Below are 18,477 nucleotides of genomic sequence, written 5' to 3' on the forward strand. Positions count from 1 at the left end.
TCTCACGCACTCACTCACTCACGCACACACACATACCCACTCACACATACACACACGCACACACACTCACACACACACACGCACAGACTCGTATACACACACATACAACATACCGTTGTTCTAGTTGTGGTTTTCACCCACTTTTTCTGGGTCTGTGGTGCTTGAAATTTTGGCTTCATGGAGGACTATCACAAACCAGACCAGCAGACGGTGCAGGCACTGAGGAACATCGCCAGCCGCCTCCGGATCAACTCCATAAAGGCCACCACGGCTGCAGGCAGTGGGTGAGTCTCCACTACTGACACACATGATGGTGCACATGCATGGCCAAGTTGACTCAACACAACATCCAATGCACACATTGTTACTCTCCTCAGTTTTAATTTCACTCTGATAATGTATAAATGTAACATTTATTTTATACGTTATAATTATTGAGACTGTACATTTATACAATGTCAGTGTTGCAAATGGAGTAATTAACACAGGAATTTACTGCATATTTCTAATATACATATTCTCTCTCAATCTCTCTCTCTCTCTCTCTCTCTCTCACACACACACACACACACACACACACACACACACACACACACACACACACACACACACACACACACACACACACACACACACACACACACACACACACAAGATACGGATGCTAGTGAAAGGGAACAGCATGTACCGCCTTTGTTCTCATGCTCTGTTAGCAGAATAAAATGATCATGAGTTCTTTACTAAGATGAGACCATTTCATGTATTGAATTTATAGACATAAAATATTGTCTATCCATGTTGTGTAATCAGTACTGTAAAGTTATAGTAAATTAGTAATATTAAAATGATTTAAGCTATTATAATATTATGCATAATGTAAATAATTGTAATTACTTTCACAAATCACAACCCCTAATGGACTGATTTTAGACAGATCTAAATATATGAATAATAAAACGAAAATATTTTCAGGGGAGGATTTAAGTCACCCATATAACTTAAGTGTGTACAGATTCATTGTTGAGAATATCTTATATATTATTCATTTGTTTTGGATTTCCATTGTATTTGTTTCTGCCGTTTCAAGAATATATATTTTTAATATATTAATATCAAGATCTGATTCGGAATTTGCAATGACCTCATTGGCTCATTGTTCGGTAGATGCGTGTTGCACGTGTAGATATGCAGACTGCACGCTTGTTGGACTCAGTGGGGCAGTGGGAACAATACTATCATGCATATTGTACTGTATAGGCCTCTGATAGAATCTTTTGTGAAATAAGTTTTAGAAATGTTTTTGGTCAGAATTATGATTAGGAATAGGAACTAGGAGGAACCATGTTCTGCATAGGGGTTTGGCTGTACATTTATTTGGGGTATTCTTTTCTCATTTCTTTTTTGCAAATATAATCGTAACCATTAGAGAAAATTTGATATGGTTTGATTCATATGGTTCATTAGTGTCTTTGATCACTGATCAAAGAGGCCTACTTACTAAGTATAGGCCAGAGCCTGCAGTATAATAAGTAGGGCGTAGCTGTGAAGAGTCTGGTTATATGAGACTAATACTGACTTAGTTTGTTACAAATCGATGCTAAGTGGTGCCTCTGGACAGTTCTCTGGATGGTTCTATATGACACCTGAAATCTGACTTTATGGGAGGCACATCAATTCAAGTTTAATGGTATGTGATAATTGGAAAACAAATATTTTGCCAACCACCTCCACAGTATGTGAAGGTGATTCTTCTCAGAGTATTCTCACTGCATATCTCACACCAGTTGGTTGCTTGCAGAGTAGTCTCGCGTAGCCAGACAACTATTCCACAATCTCCGAATGCTATATAGAGTCTGGAACTACACCTCCTGAAATCTGAGTAAGGAAGCTGCCATTTCCGTTCACGAAAATATATTTTAAATTATCTTTATGTTTTATTTTTTTATTTCCTTTTCTGCTAAGCAGCAAGCTATATATGCTTAGGTGATTTCTATTTATATTAGGATAAATGTGCGCCACTGTAAAGACGAAACGGAAATGGGGAGGAGGCTCCACTTCCACTTTATATTTTACTCATGACAGCTCTTCCGTTTCTCCAGACTGTATGATGGAAGCATTTGGAAATTGCGGAGGCAACAGTCTGGTAACGCGAGACTACTTGCAGAGGGTAGAAAATAAATAAAAGTTATCCATGATATTTGCTGTTTTTATCTATCTATCTTTATTTAGTTATAACACAAAGTGATTTGCTGGTCGTCATTATGTCCGTATATTAAGACCTTGACCTTGACTTTGATATTTGCAAAAATAATTAAAAGCTTTCAAATTTGAATGAAAAAGCCAAATTAAAATTCCTTTTAAACCAATGCCCCGTGCATGTGTGTGTGCGTGTGTGCATGCATGCGTGCGTGTGTGTGTGTGTGTGTGTGTGTGTGTGTGTGTGTACATTCATGTTAGACATTTGAGTAACGGAAGCCTCTTTCCTGCAGGCACCCAACATCATGCTGCAGTGTGGCTGAGATCATGTCTGTTCTCTACTTTCACTCCATGAAGTTTCGCCCTGAAGATCCCAGGAACTTCAACAATGACCGTTTCATCCTGTCTAAGGTTTAAAATGTTTTCATATGGCGTGTGTGTGTGTGCGTGCGTGCGTGCGTGCGTGCGTGCGTGCGTGCGTGCGTGCGTGAGTGTGTGTGCGCATGTGCGTGCGTGTTTTTTCATGTATGCTTCAGCGTGGTTAAAATGAACGCTCAGTGTGTGCATGCGTGTGTGTATATGAGTGTCTATCAGCTAGTCTGCAGACTGTGACGTCACGTGTGTATCCGTCCCCAGGGTCATGCCGCCCCGGCCATGTACTCCATGTGGGCAGAGACAGGCTATCTGAAGGAGAGTGAGCTGCTCAGCCTATGCCAGGTTGACTCCACCCTGGAGGGCCACCCCACGCCTGTGAGTGTCCCTGTGAGTGACTCCTCATGTCAACTGCTATATATGCCCTCACACCCCAGGACAGGACCCTGCATTGTATGAAAACAGCCTCATTTTGGTTATAATCAATGTGTGTGTGTGTGTGTGTGTGTGTGTGTGTGTGTGTGTGTGTGTGTGTGTGTGTGTGTGTGTGTGTGTGTGTGTGTGTGTGTGTGTGTGTGTGTGTGTGTGTGTGTGTGTGTGTGTGTGTGTGTGTGTGTGTGTGTGTGTGTGTGTGTGTGTGTGTGTGTGTGTGTGTGTGTGTGTGTGTGTGTGTGTGTGTGTGTGTGTGTGTGTGTGTGTGTGTGTGTGTGTGTGTGTGTGTGTGTGTGTGTGTGTGTGTGTGTGTGTGTGTGTGTGTGTGTGTGTGTGTGTGTGCCCGTAATTTCAGAAGCAGCAATTTGTGGATGTGGCCACTGGCTCTTTGGGACAGGGGCTCGGTGTAGCTTGCGGAATGGCTTACACTGGGAAGTACTTTGACAAGGCCAGGTTAGAGTTCACACACACACACACACACACACACACACACACACATACACACTGACCTATTTTCAAAATGTAGCAGGCCTATTCAGCGATGTATTTCATAGTTGGAGGCTTTTAAGCATTTTCTTTTATCTAATTTTGCATGTATTTGGGTGGTCAAGGTTTTTTTTTTGTACAGTGAGAATATTTCTGGGTGTGCAGTGTGGCTGCATGTTCAGCTCTGCCGATTCTTCTGCTCTAATAATCACATCCCCAGCAGTCATAAAGCCTAATTTAGTAGGACGGTGTCGCTTGCAAACAGGAACTGATGTTGAGCTAACATGTCGCATCACTGTGTCATGATGTATGAATTAATTAAACCAGGTTTTCATTTGTTCTTTGTACTATCGCATTTCTCCACACATTAAATGCGTGTTTCCTTTGTACCGGCAGGTTAAGGAAACATTGATGCATGTTTGCTATTTCACAGACGAAAAGTGATAGTGAATTAACCAATAAGGCCTATTTTATTCTTTGTTGTACAATGATGTTGCATGGCAATGCTTGTAGAGCTGCTATTTTCACATTTATTGGAAGATGTTGCATACATGCCCACAATTGGGATGTCAGGTTGAAAGTGGTTAATCTAGGTTAAAATACTCAGATTATATATACATAAAACACATGTGATGTGTTGTATGTAGACAAAGAAGTGAGGGTCAATAATCAAAGCAGTCAGCCCCACCCAACTGGCTACCAATCCATTCTGTCAGATTAGCGAAAGTGGACCAATTTGACTGGAAAAGTGTCAGGGAGCATTAGCTTGCGACATCGACATGACACTTCTCGCTAACACCCCAACACACACATACACACGCACGCACGCACGCACGCACGCACGCACGCACGCACGCACGCACGCACGCACGCACGCACGCACGCACGCACGCACACACACACACACACACACACACACACACACACATGCACATTTGATGCAGTCTTTTTTCTTGTTTGTTTTCACCTCAGTTATTCGGTCTACTGCCTGATGGGTGATGGTGAGCTGTCAGAAGGTGCTGTGTGGGAGGCCATGTCCTTCGCCTCCCATTACCAGCTGGACAACCTGGTGGCCATCATGGACATCAACCGCCTGGGCCAGACAGACCCAGCACCACTGCAGCACCACCTGGAGAAATACCAGAAACGCTGCGAAGCTTTTGGGTAAATAATTAATAGAAGAGGCGTTTCAGAGAGTGATGTGCGACGTGCATATGTGTGTGTGACTGTGTGTGTGACTGTGTGTGTGTGTGTGTGCGTGCGTGCGTGCGTGCGTGCGTGCGTGCGTGCGTGCGTGCGTGCGTGCGTGCGTGCGTGCGTGCGTGCGTGCGTGCGTGCGTGCGTACATACAATGTGATCGTTATGCGCCTCAATAACACCTCTGGTGTGTGTGTGTGTGTGTGTGTGTGTGTGTGTGTGTGTGCAGATGGCATGCCATCATTGTGGACGGTCACAGCGTGGAGGAGCTCTGCAAGGCCCTGAGCCAGCCACGCCACCAGCCCACCGCCATCCTCGCTAAAACTATAAAGGGCAAGGGCATTCCAGGTACTGTAACATCACATTGAAGCTGTCAGAACCTTCCCAACTCCCCATACGTCCCAGCCTCTTCTCCCTTCTGGCTCCCAAACTGTGGAACAAGTCTTAATTCTGCACTGTGCAGTGTGAGACTTTATATATTGAGGTGGTGTTTGTGTGGTTTCAAAGCTGCAGAGGACAAGCTGGGCTGGCACGCCAAGCCTCTGCCCAAGGACATGGCAGAGGTGGTTATGAAGGACCTGCAGAGTCGCATCGTGAACAGCAGCAAGCGCTTGTACCCTGCTGTTCCCATAGAGGACGCACCGCCCGTTAGCTTGAGGAATATCAGGATGCCCAGCGCTCCAAGCTATAAGCCTGGAGAGAAGGTATATCCCACAATGACCAGTGGTGTGTAGAGTAACTAAGTACATGTACTACTGTAAGTGCTGTACTTAAGTATTTTTTTTAACTTTACTGGAGTATTTCTCTAATATTTTCTGTACTTTTACTTCTACTCCACTACTTCTCAGAGGCAAATATTGTACTTTTACAACACAATTTTTTGAAAACTTGCGTTACCTTGTAGATTTTGATTATTATTACAAACCATACATTAACCACTTCAACCCTTCGGCCATTTGAAAATAACAAATCTACAAGCCCAAGTTATTTATGACTGATTGATTGGTTTCTCTCTATAGATTTCCACTCGTAAGGCATATGGGATGGCTCTGGCCAAGTTGGGCCGTTACAATGAACGGGTCGTCGCCCTCGATGGAGATACCAACAATTTAACCTACTCTGAAATCTTCAAGAACGAGCACCCTAATCGTTTTGTCGAGTGTTACATTGCTCAGCAAAACATGGTACAGTATGACCTCTCCTTTACCCAAACACATTCACCCTATTTTCCCTAAATAATATTTGTTCAAATGTGATTCGCTATTATAAGGTTTACGTTTAGTCTCCATCAAGCTCTCTGAATCACACATCCTCTCAAATGTTCAGAATTGGATTTTCTAAATAAAGCTCTCTTCACATCCACTGCTGATTCGCTGAGTGAAGTACCCTCTCCTGCCTCCGATTGGCCGAATCCACCCACATGTCTCTTGTCTGTGTGTCTAAGGCTGGATGATTAAATAATTCATTGGGTGTTCCAGCCATGATGTGAGTGACCCATTTACAACACACCGCTCTATGGTGTGTGCAAGGCAGCTGCTGCCTATGGCTGGCTAGCCTCCATCTCATCTCGTCTCTGTTTATTTGACCCGAGTAGATTAACATTTTTGGGAGAGACGACCGGGCCCTTCTGGATTTAATGTAGCAGCGCCATTCAATCTAGGTCAGGCGCATGTGTGATGTGAAGCAGTTATGACAGACAGTTTCTGAGGTGAAATATTAATCAGTGCAGAAAGGGTGGGGCCATCTGGCTGCATGCACGACAGTTCTCACAATGTTTCATGTGCAAAGCTGGAACATTCAAATTGCCAAAATTAGACAGGGTTCAATGAAATTGTCTGTGAAAGTGAAGCATGAACCTATACAATCAAAGTGTGCATCGCATATTTTTGTTATTGAATGGAATATATTATAGATAATTGAAGTATAATGATCAAATTAACAAATTTATAATTTATTTATAATATTTAATATTATAATTTTTTGTATATGATAAAGCTGTAGCTTCCACACTTAGCTATGGTCAGTTTTTTCAAGCGATTAACGGTTATTGTTTTTTCCTTTGACAATCTTGATAATATTTAGAGTTTTAGACACATTCAGGAGATGAGCTCAGGGATTGGGGAGGGCTTTCAAGACAGGAAAGAGGAAATGATCCGAGGAGGCATGCCAAAGATTCCACTCATATGTGACAGTAAAGCATCTGAGCTTTGATAGAGGATCTCCTCACTGAGACATGACTCTCTACTAAACTTGATCTTTTGGTTAAAGAATCAGCATCCATCCCTTTATATGACATAGATGCAGGAGATTTTTGCCCTTTTGGATGTTCATCTCAAGATCAAATGTGGGGGAAAGATAAGAATGCATCTGAAGCGCATCGATAATCTAATCTATTAATGCACCGAAAAATGTCAGTCAGTCAGTCATTCTGTCTGTCTGTAGCCTACACTTCCTTATATTAACCTGACTCTGCCAGATGGGGCAGTAGAGAGTACTCTCTACTGCCCCATCTGGCGAACATCATTTGCTGTTCATATATTCAGAACGGGTAAGGACTAGTAATAATAATCTTCCATTCTTTGACTCATGCTTATTCATGTCCTATAGGTCAGTGTTGCCATGGGCTGTGCTGCCCGTGAGAGGAACGTTGTGTTTGCCAGCACTCTGGCCTCCTTCTTCACCCGCGCATATGACCAGCTCCGCATGGCTGCCATTTCAGAGAGCAACATCGTCCTATGTGGCTCCCACTGTGGCCTGTCCATTGGTTAGTAAACCCTGACAACACACTTCAATCCCTCCCCTGTTCTGCACCCTCACACCAATGTTCACCACTTCCCAAAAATGAATGTTCTCTGTGTGTATGTGTGTTGCGTGCGTGTGTGTGTGCGTGTGAGAGATTGTTTATGTGTCCTTTCTCTCCCTTCCTCTAATGTTGTGTTTCCCTTATACCCCTCACCCCTCACCCTCTAGTTCTCAGCCTTCCCCTCTTTCACCTTTCCTGTCTGTCCTGGAAGCTGTCACCAGGGAACCAGGTGTCCCTCTGTTAGTGCAGGTACACTGCATGACACTCTATGTCTGGACACCTGCATTCATACTGTAGCTGTCAGTTGACCTAGCCAGTATATACTATTCGTGGAGTGGTGATGTGAATACAATTTGAGTTTCTCATGTATTTCCAGGAGAGGACGGTCCCTCTCAGATGGGACTCGAGGACATGGCCATGTTCAGGGCCATTCCTACGGCAACCATTTTCTATCCCAGTGATGGTGTGGCTACTGAGAAGGCTGTGGAGCTAGCTGCAAATACAAAGGTACTTAAAACCTATATAAAGCTAAGTGGCTTCCCGAAAACGTATTTATGACATTATCTCTTATGAAATAACTATGAAATATACTGTACAAATCTTTATAACCTTTTGTTATCCTTTTGTGTATGAAGGGTGTTTGCTACATCAGAACTAGCCGCCCAGAGAATGCCATCATCTACAACAGCAATGAGGACTTCCATGTTGGGCAGGCCAAGGTAGAACAAAATGTTTTATACTTAGTGGCTGCCAAGGGACAAAAACTATTTTTTCTAAATAATGTGAATTCTGGGGTGATGTTTCCTCCTGCATGACTGCCAGTATTTCCTTTCCTTCTCACCAGGTCGTTTGCCAGAGTAAGGAAGACCAGGTGACTGTGGTGGCAGCTGGGGTCACCTTGCACGAGGCTCTGGCTGCAGCTGAGCAGCTCAAGAAAGGTAAAGTCTGAGTATTACAGTATAGGATAGGTACAAAGAGAAGTCCAACACACTTCAGCCAGTTGAAGGTAGAAGGGCTCGTCTGTGCTCACTGCTCAACAGGGACAATTTGAATCAGAGAGAATAATACATGGGCACTTCAGAAGAGACTACCCAAATAAAACACTGGAGCACTCGACTGGCCGCTTTGATTATTTGCTGACATTTCTTAATTGTGTCTTCCTCAGAGTTAAACAGGAAAGTCTGAGGATAATAAGACTAAAGAGAGAATGATGATCTATGGCAGAAAATGCTAAACAGCGCTGAACTGCAAAGTTCTGAGTGTTCATTTTGTTTTTGTTTTACATATCTAAACTTATTCAATTAAAATGTATTTTTTAACATGCTGATCTAATCCCGAGCAACTGCACCTCCCTTCAGCACAAGCTTTTCAGTCAGATTTTATTACATAGTTTGCATCAGGTTTCAGTGAACACTGTGACAATCTATTCATTCTACACTGTGGAATTAATTATTGTTAATTGTAATGTAAAAAAAAAAGAAGAGGAAAAGAATGGCTCAAAGCTTTATTTCTTTGTGATATTGGCTTTAGTTAAACTTTTCTTTTTCTTTAACAATAGCGTGCCCTATATGATTGTTCTTTTCCCCCAGAGAGGATCTTCATGAGGGTCATTGACCCATTCACAGTCAAACCACTGGATGCCAAAACCATTATTGACCATGCCCGCACCACCAGGGGGCGTATCATTACTGTGGAAGATCACTACTATGAAGGTGCATTTTCAAGGAATCTATTCATATTTTAGAAGGATTGACAGCCTGTTTTGCATTATGCCTACACATACTATATTATATGTAGTTGAGGCCATCTTATTGGTCTAGAGCAGTGGTTCCCAAACCTTTTAGCTCAACACAGTGGAAAATAGCCGATCCACAAGTAGTCACTCACAACACATTGCAATGCAATGTGTTGTGAGCTTGTAGATCTGCTATTTTCACTACTTAATAAAAGTATTTTCCTCAGACTAGTGAATGGATTTTACCCCCTTTTTAAAAGGAATTATTTTGAAAAAAAATGTTTTTTTACTTAAATTGTGAGTTTTTGAAAACCTTTAATTTGTTTTTTTGATATCTGGGGAAAGAAAAAAATAATGGGCTACTCGTGAACCCATAAAAATTTGTCCTTGACCCACATATGGGTCCCGACTCCCAACCCAGTGTTTGGGAACCACTGGTCTACAGAGTGTTGCGATGGCCCACTTCTATTGGCTCAGCAACAGAGATGTGATATGGCGGGATGTATTTCATTGGCTTAGGTCCTAAGCCAATGAAATACATCCCGCCATATCACATCTCTGTGTCTGTGACATGGCTTCTCCTAAGCCTTCGGAGAGTGTGTGGTGCATGATTTTAGCTGAGGAGGTAGATAGGAAGGCCCAGAGAGGAAGAGTGCTGTCAGATTTCCTTGGCTGAGCCTGTGCCCAAGGGGCTTTCTGTGACCTACATAATACTCTAAAATGCCAGTCCAATGTGGGCATGCGCCTGGGCACATTAACATAGTGGGGGTGGGCATGGGCATGGACTGGACCAAAGATATGAGAGGCATTTGTAATCAGCCAGACGTTGAGCATCTATCTAACTGATTTTACCTTAAATATCACAGACCCACATGCATGAATGGGAATGGAAGGTTAGATCTTGAGAGTGGGATTCCAGCACATATGGCTGTCCTCTGCATTTTAAGTTAATGGATCAGCAGGCTCTGGCTCATTAGAGTAGATGGATATATGTAATTACATACCATCCCCTCCCTATGTCTCGCTTTCTCTATTTAAGAAAATACAGAGAGGTGAATGGCTCTCTCTGAGACAGAGAGACAGTACCCACTGAGTTCTCACACATGACACATTGATTTTCCACAGGTGGCCTGGGGGAGGCAGTGTGCTCAGCTGTAGTCAATGAGTCTGGCTTCAGTCTGCACCGCTTGGCTGTGTCTCATGTTCCCCGCAGTGGCAAACCCCACGAGCTGCTCAAGATCTACGGCATTGATCGTGACGCCATTGCTCAGGCTGTTCGCAAGATGCTCAGCAACTCTGCCAATGCCAAGTAGACGTCCTCTTGCCTCACCCAACTGTTTAAAAGAAGCAGTATGTTTTCAAGGTGACATGACACCTGACTCCATAATCCCTTCTGTGAATCCCCTTGTGTGTTAAATAAAGTAATGTGAGTTTGTGCCGTACATTTTGAAGTAAAGTTCCACATCTTTTTTCTTTTATGCATCTGTCACAAGATACCTCAATGCCACAACATCACGTTCTGCTATGATGAGCCAAGAAACATGGCTGGCAGTTTACTGGACACTCATCTTACAATAGTTTCTTACATGTCCTGACTCAACAAAAGTATTAAGTGATGTACTCATGTGTTTTTGAAATGTTCTTTGATATGTCCAACCGAATGCAACTTATGACAATCTATTTTAATACTTTTATATTATTCTGATGTAGTTCTTACTGGGTGGGGCATATAGTAATAGGTGTGTTTATCATGACAACAATCTGTGATAGATTTAAATAGATTTCATGTTAGTAGAAGTAATAATGGAGAAAAAGATAGTCATAGTCACAGACATCCACTTAAGTTTAACCCATGCTTCGTAAAACCACAATGCACATTAGTAAATTACCGGATGGCATTGAAATAGCAGAAGGTGCTAACATTTTCCAAAATATAATCTGCAAGTAGTAGTTTGTGTGGATAACAACATATGGGTATAGACAAGACTGAGTAAGGATACAGTAAATAACGGAATGATACAAAGCTTGCTATTGCTCATGAAAATGTGCTTTATTGTGGCCATGAAGATGGTACAGTTACATCTGGATAGTAAACCCCAAAACAGACACTTTATTTATTATTTGAAAATTTGTATGTACCTTAATTTCATTGAATAAAGTCCTCTGCATTTGAGTTTAATAGTTCATGAGTTCATTGTTTTCATCTTTATATTGTACTGTATGCGTTGGGCATTATAAATGTATAAATGATTTGAATTTTTCATTGAAACAGTCTAAATAAATGAAATAAACTTAATAAATTACAGCATCCGGCCATTACCATAAATTATAAATGTATTTCTCAAATCTAACTGTTTGAGGTAGGTTCTTTAGAAAATGAAAAAAATGCCAAGATTTGTTCATGAACGTGAATGACGTTGGCCGATGTTCAAATATCAGTCTCCATTGTTACTCTAAAATGCAGTTAGAATTAAGCATAATTATCCTAAATGTCCTTAAAACACAGGTCTGCTTGGTGAAAACATGTTCACTTTACCACAATTTGCCTCTTAGAACATTTCTCTCACCTCCCTGTTTGAAAAGAGAAATACATTATGAATGAAATCAATAATGCACTTAAGTATTTAGCTCCTATGGAATTCACCAACCTTGACCTCAGTCTATCTTGAAACTATGAAATTACTATGGTGTTATATATGTGACGTTATTCTGGGCTGCCTAGTCCTACCAGGCTACCTACCACAGGAGTATTTCCGTTTTGCTCCTCGACAAGAACAAATTACACCTGTGTGAAGTGAGTGGTGCAACTCCGTGTGGGGTCCCCGGAAGTTCCAGACCCACAGGACCACGGCCAGGGTGCCGGCCCGGTTCCGGCGAGCCGCCCCACGTCCGAAACGGTAGAGAAATGACAGAGTTACCATGTGGGGGTCTCCGGGTGTCCCCAGGGAGTCCCCGGGTGGGTCCCAGAAACATCCAGACCCCCAGGAATGCGCCCAGGGGGCCGGGCTGATTCCGGCAAGCGGGCCCCACGTCCGAAACGGTTGAGAAATGACAGTTACCGTGTGGGGGTCCCTCTACTTACTGTACCCTCTACTGTACTGTACTGTACTGTACTGTACTGGCACAACCGAAATCATATATATATACAGTTAATATGTGCATGTGTGTTTGTGTGTGTGTTAGGTTGCGCACAGGTGGTGAAAAACAACCATGCCATTTTCACAACCGATGCCTCAGGAAAATCTGCCAAATCTTCTGGCCTGAGAGGATATCTAACGTAGAGCTACACCGGATGACCAAGTGCAACAGCGTAGTGATGGAGATCAAACACCGCAGATTCCGATGGCTGGGGCACGTGTTCAGGATGGCACAGGATCGTATACCTAAGGTCGCTCTAGGATGGACTCCTGTATGGAAAAGGAAGAAAGGTCGGCCCAAAATAAACCTGGCGCCGAACTGTGGTAGCAGAGCTGAAGGAGATGAACCTGACATGGGGTGAGGCACAACATGCAGCACAAAACAGGTCCCGATGGAGGAAGGTCGTTAAGGCCTTATGTCCCACCTGGGACGAAGAGGATTAAGTAAGTAAGTAAGCTATTTTCGTGCTCATACCCACCCAGGCAGGCACCCTGCAGGCAGGCACCCAGCCAGGCAGGCAGCCAGCCACATACATAGCTCCGTAAGGGAGAAAACATGATCCCAATCCCATAAGACAGTGTGTAAACTGGAAGTAAAATATATAGCTTTACCACCCTGAAACTATTCATGAATAATTCTCATATTAAATATACTGTATATCATTGCCACAAGACTTTACCATGATATGAGTTTAAGTTCATAAGTTCATAAAGCAGCACATAATCCCCAGTATGCATCTGGAGATGGATATTAGCTAATTATTTAATTAATACAAGCTATAGTGTATAACAATTATGAATTATTATAAACTTTACCTCTTCTATCATATGGCTGCCCTTTACATTTCATGGTATGTGCTGGCAGACCTGAGAACAAGTACATACACACACACACACACACACACACACACACACACACACACACACACACACACACACACACACACACACACACACACACACACACATCACACATCACACATCACACATCACATCACATCACATATGGAATTCAATTCAGAGTAAGGAAGGGAGAGTTCTACTGATATAGACAGATAACGCAGTGTCATTTGTTAAAAGTGTTAGTTGAAGTGCATCTTACCACTTACCAGACACTATGCCAACCAACTCAAATATTAAAATGAGGAACACTGAGAGGAATGCAGGAAGCACAAGTGCTAGAAATACAACATGAACACTGTCCCTGAACAATGAAGTCCATCATATTTATCTTCCTTCCAATATACCAAACCAATAACAAGAATTATATTATAGTATGAATACTCACAACGATAGGGCCTATAAAGTGCCATTCCAGACCCCAGCCCAAAACAGACAGCAAAAAAATGGTAAAACTTGTCAAATAGAAAATACATGAATAAATAAAATAATACATGCATGTTAACTAAATTAGTAGACACCATTCCTTAAACTTTCACTTTCAGTTCATGCAATTATAAGATAAAACATACAGTGCTGGTAGAATTCTTGAATGCGATTGTCCATAGTCCTGGAAAAAGATATACCAGAGTAACATAGATAGTTTGACTCATAAATACACATAGCCTACATTTAAACTTGTGGTGTGACTATGAAACTGAAGTTGAGTTGAAGTAGGCCTATACTGCTGTTGCTGCGTGCTATGACACCTGAATTTCCCCACAAGGATCAATATAAAAGTTTATCTTTTAAATGTTAATTAGATAATTAGATACAATGAAAGAGAGAACCTGACAGACAGTGAAAGTCTAACAACAAACCCATTAGAGACCCACAAGAAATATAAATTAACAGAGCAATACAAACCATTCAGTATGTTGTCAGTTTCACTAGGAGACAGCAGACAGACTTCCTGAACCAGACTGGCCAGCCTGTCACTGTCACAGCAATGTCCATGAGTAATAACAACAGGTCAGGAATGTCCCTAAGAGCTAATATAAAATACAGAATGACGTTGACAATGTAAATATGAACTTATATTAATTGCTTATATCAAGGTTATTCCTGCTCACTCATACCTCCTACTATATATATATATATATATATATATATATATATATATATAATTTTGTTTGGAATTGCAGCAGAATGCTACATAGTCCCTAGATGGCAGTGTTGTGTCGACAATTCGTTCAAAGTTTCTCTGAACGCTACAGCGCGCGAGCAAAGCATTCTGGTAGTTGAAGTCAATATGGTAATACATGTACGTATACTTCGATATAAAGTCGTAGTACTGAAAACTACAGTTCCACTCCCTCGCATTCGGGATTTGAACCACATGCAATGTAGTCCTGCCTATTTCCAATCGGTGATCTCAGCTTGGTTCCCCTTCAGTCCAAGAGGCAAAAGAATCTCAGCGACCGCAAATAATTGAGAATGTCAAATAAAAGTAATATCCGAACTGAACATTGATTGATCTCTTTGACAAAGGTAGACGAAGGCCCGGGGTCTCAGTGCAAAAGTCACAGTCATGGAGTTGAAACACAGAAGCCACTGACTTTTTGTAGCGGATTTTCTGCACTGCTTCTAGGGCTGGGTCCGTTATCGCGGTGGTCGCTAGATCCGGACCGGGACAGGCCAAGATGTCTATGGAGGACCAGGAATATCCCGAGGCGACATTGGTGACAGAGGCCGGACCACAATGGATGCGATCGGAGATCGAGCGTTTGTCGCGGGAGTTGCGCGAAACGAGCCACGAAAAGATCCAGGCGGCTGAGTGTGGACTAGCGGTGCTGGAAGAAAAACAACAACTCAAGCAGAAATTCGATGAGTTGGAAACCGAATACGAGACGGTTCGACAAGAGCTGCACCAGCTGAAGGAGGTAGCGTGAGGTCACTACTAAGCCAACTAGCAAATGTGTATTTTATTTTATTTTCTTTTTAAATGTACCAGTCTCTTTGAAAGTCAACCACCAGAACAAAAGATAACCGACAGAGCTGACCTTACATTCGGCTAAAGCTGGCAAAATGTGCAACGCAATTCACTTCATTTAGATTTAATTAACTGTCTTCTATATCAAATCATGCAGGCCTACCATCATTTCAACACAAAAATACCACCGCAATGAATAAACGTTAGTTTGTGAAGAATGAAAACATTTTAAGTTTCATGACACACCATGGTGAAATGCTGCGAGAAAGCGGTTTAGTTTTATACCGGCCAATTGGCCGGTATAAAACCATGCTAATCTTTTGGTTGTGTGCAAGATGCATTCATAAATTACATCCCTTCCCCTTCTCATTGACTTGTCCAGACTGGCTCCTGGTATGTTGCTTCTGGTGTGTCAGATTCTCCACAGCCTGCCTGGCAGATGGGACAGTGGGTTTCGCTGCATAGGCTACTGCATAGCGGCATAGCCTATGTGGCCCGTAACTGTGAGAGTATGTGTACTACAGCAGCAATCCAGTTCTTTTTTAAAGACAATCACAATAACCATCGCATGAATAGCCTACGTTTGTGAGCAAAACACATAGACCTTTTCATAAATTATGCTGCCCTGTATACGCCACATCATCATCATCAAATTCCACATGATGGATGGGCTCTAAAATCTATGACAGCAGCCTTCAGGGTTATTATAACAAGTACAAAGTAGCACATTTTTACCACTCTGGGTCTTCATGCCACACTACACCACAAAACCCTGAGTGCTAAATTAAGAGTCAACTTACTTACTGCCAGGTCATTTTTAATATTATCAGAGTTAAATGAACACTGTTAACTGTGTAGTGTACCAAGCCAGAGTTAAAATACACACGTCGTGTACTGAAAAGGTTTTACATGATACTGTGTTACATTAATTAGAACACCACACACACACACAAATATAAAATATTTTTGCAGCATTATTCTTGATAGTCACAGTGTGGGAGAGAGGACTGAGAAGGCAGCCAAGAGCTTTGGGTTTGATTCAAACCCAGACCGACTGGGAAGAAATATAGCTCCCACCAGGTGACCCACCATCCACCCTAGATGAACCCACACTTTAAATGACTTCATATAAACCACACAGAGATGGCTGTAATTAAACAGATTTTGTTTTTACAGATGTAAGGCTAGTAGGCTACACATTGAAATGACTCGATCATTCGATCACAGTGTAATGTAATGATGAAAGTGTATTAGGCATTCCCAGCATGTGGTGGCTTATTATTTACAATGAAAGGACATAGGATTATAGGATTGAGTGTTGAGTACGGACGGTACGTTATGGTTGGAATATTATTACTACAGAGAGAGTATGTCTAGACTCTAGACAAAGGTTCAGACACCTGTGGCTGTAAAACCATAAGCTGATCACATTTAAGGCACTTACAGTCTTAGTCAGCCACGTCAGTGTGTGACTGAAAAACAATTGAGATTAGATTATTATCCTCTACATCTATCACCCACTCAAAATATTGTATTCGCAGGCAAAACTACAGCAGCCTAACCATATCATATTATGGTCTGGGGCAGAACGTACCTAAATTATTTCTGTTTTGTTCAGTTATGGCAATAATTGGCTCAATGACAATCCATTCACAAGTTGGTGATCGTCTCATTCTATAATCTATATCATCCTGCTACTCTGCAATGCAGCAGTTCTTGAGGCTGTGCCTGTTGTTTACATCTTGACAGCAGGTAGCTTGACATGTTGTAGTCGGTTAGACGCAGTAAAGCTGAAGTCAGGGCTTATCCTGATCAAAAAGTGAGAGTGAACTTCAGCTTGTTAACTGCTGTCGGCTAACATCCTGAGTGTTAATTTAACTCGGAGTGTACAAATCTCTCTGCCAGGGTGGATTGTTTGCATCTCTTTCCTCTGTTCATTCTGTCATTCATTCATGCCTGTCCTGAAGATGCATTTTAATGCCCACTTTATACTCACCAGAGTATGATTTAGGGTTAGGATCTGTCTTCTTCATTGTCCTAAAAGGCAGAGCAGAGGTCACAGACTCACATGGACTCATGGTCTGCCGAGTCCGCTAGCTAACAACTACAGCTTCTTTCCAGGTATTTAACAGTGACCTGACTAAACCAATATGGATTTTTTAAGGTGCATCTTATAGTTTAGAGAACAGGAAGGCCATTATCAACCCATTTTTTCTTCCTCTCATAGATTCCAATATCCATCATTAATGTCATGAACACTTTACCCACCATTGCTTCTGATTTCACTGTGTGTGTACATACCTTTCATTCTAGGCATGGTCATTTACCCCATCTTACGTTTCCATTCCATTTCTATAACCATTCTTACTCACTGTTTAAGAGCATTGCTTAAAATGACCAAATCCCAGTGACATCATCGTTAGGCAGGTTGGGTCATCTCAAACAAGATTTCAAACCTTTTTTTATTAACCCAATAACAATGGCTTCTATTATAGCATCAGTTTTGTCATTGGTAGGCAAGTTTCTTAACTGTCCATAGCCTACCAATGAGAGTAGACAGACATTTTGCCATCTTCTAATGGGCATTATTGAGTATCAGTTGTTACAGTATATGAAGGTTGAAAATGGGTGAAATGCCTGTAACATAATGATCAACAATGTATATTATTATTTAAAAAAGTTAACATTTTTGAAAAAGAACATTTTCCTAATACTAGTGTCCATATCTGCTGATGATATTGTAAATAATTCTACATTGTCCTGATATATCAGTCAATTCAATACATAATACTACCTCTATTATAGACTAATTTATGCTTTGCGTTGTATGACCGCCTTGCTCACCATAAATAGGAGATTTTCAATTAAACACAATGCAACAGTATCTGTTATGACAGTTTTTATGGCTTACAGCAAGGTGGTAATCAAGATCTAACAGGAGGCAGCATCTGGAACTGTGCCGTTTGAATTCAGAAGCTGTCCTGCTTTGTATATTAGACACTGGTCTGACTCCCAGTGCAACCATTTAGATGGGTAGTCTAGACTTAGACACTGGTCTGACTCCCAGTGCAGCCATTTAGATGGGTAGTCTAGACTTAGACACTGGTCTGACTCCCAGTGCACTGCAGCCATTTAGATGGGTAGTCTAGACTTAGACACTGGTCTGACTCCCAGTGCAGCCATTTAGATGGGTAGTCTAGACTTAGACACTGGTCTGACTCCCAGTGCAGCCATTTAGATGGGTAGT

General features: G+C 41.9%; 2 protein-coding genes and 1 long non-coding RNA gene across 4 annotated transcripts in view; 2 read left to right on the forward strand and 1 right to left on the reverse strand.

Annotated features, from left to right (window-relative positions):
- On the forward strand, positions 1 to 11,405 carry tkta (transketolase a). The gene is made up of 14 exons (XM_079511475.1): positions 1 to 284; positions 2,490 to 2,607; positions 2,833 to 2,958; positions 3,356 to 3,453; positions 4,459 to 4,650; positions 4,913 to 5,031; positions 5,191 to 5,387; positions 5,703 to 5,867; positions 7,291 to 7,447; positions 7,863 to 7,993; positions 8,122 to 8,205; positions 8,331 to 8,424; positions 9,076 to 9,198; positions 10,347 to 11,405. The coding sequence occupies exons 1-14, from the start codon at positions 178 to 180 to the stop codon at positions 10,532 to 10,534; spliced, it is 1,899 nt and encodes a 632-aa protein (XP_079367601.1). The 5' UTR covers positions 1 to 177; the 3' UTR covers positions 10,535 to 11,405.
- Positions 10,427 to 14,985, reverse strand: LOC306930483. The gene is made up of 3 exons (XR_013790893.1): positions 14,857 to 14,985; positions 14,165 to 14,289; positions 10,427 to 10,555 (listed from the first exon to the last, which is right to left on the reverse strand). It is a non-coding gene; the product is annotated as an uncharacterized lncRNA (long non-coding RNA).
- LOC306930446 (bicaudal D homolog 2) overlaps positions 14,525 to 18,477 on the forward strand; it is a 19,170-nt gene continuing 15,217 nt past the window's right edge. The window contains exon 1 of one of the 2 annotated variants that reach the window (XM_079511419.1): positions 14,525 to 15,180. In XM_079511419.1, coding sequence (XP_079367545.1) covers positions 14,941 to 15,180 — 240 coding nt within the window. In that variant the 5' untranslated portion in view covers positions 14,525 to 14,940. The remainder of the gene's footprint in view (positions 15,181 to 18,477) is intronic. The other variant, XM_079511420.1, reaches the window with a different exon arrangement.

Source organism: Electrona antarctica (assembly GCF_951216825.1).
Source record: "Electrona antarctica genome assembly, chromosome: 9".
In the NCBI taxonomy this organism is placed as follows: Eukaryota; Metazoa; Chordata; class Actinopteri; order Myctophiformes; family Myctophidae; genus Electrona; species Electrona antarctica.

Coding starts and splice junctions, on each gene's coding strand:
- tkta (XM_079511475.1), top strand. CDS start 178: ATGGAGGACTATCACAAACCAGACCAGCAGACGGTGCAGGCACTGAGG. Junction 285..2,489: donor ACCACGGCTGCAGGCAGTGG/GTGAGTCTCCAC, acceptor TCTTTCCTGCAG/GCACCCAACATCATGCTGCA. Junction 8,425..9,075: donor AGCTGAGCAGCTCAAGAAAG/GTAAAGTCTGAG, acceptor CTTTTCCCCCAG/AGAGGATCTTCATGAGGGTC.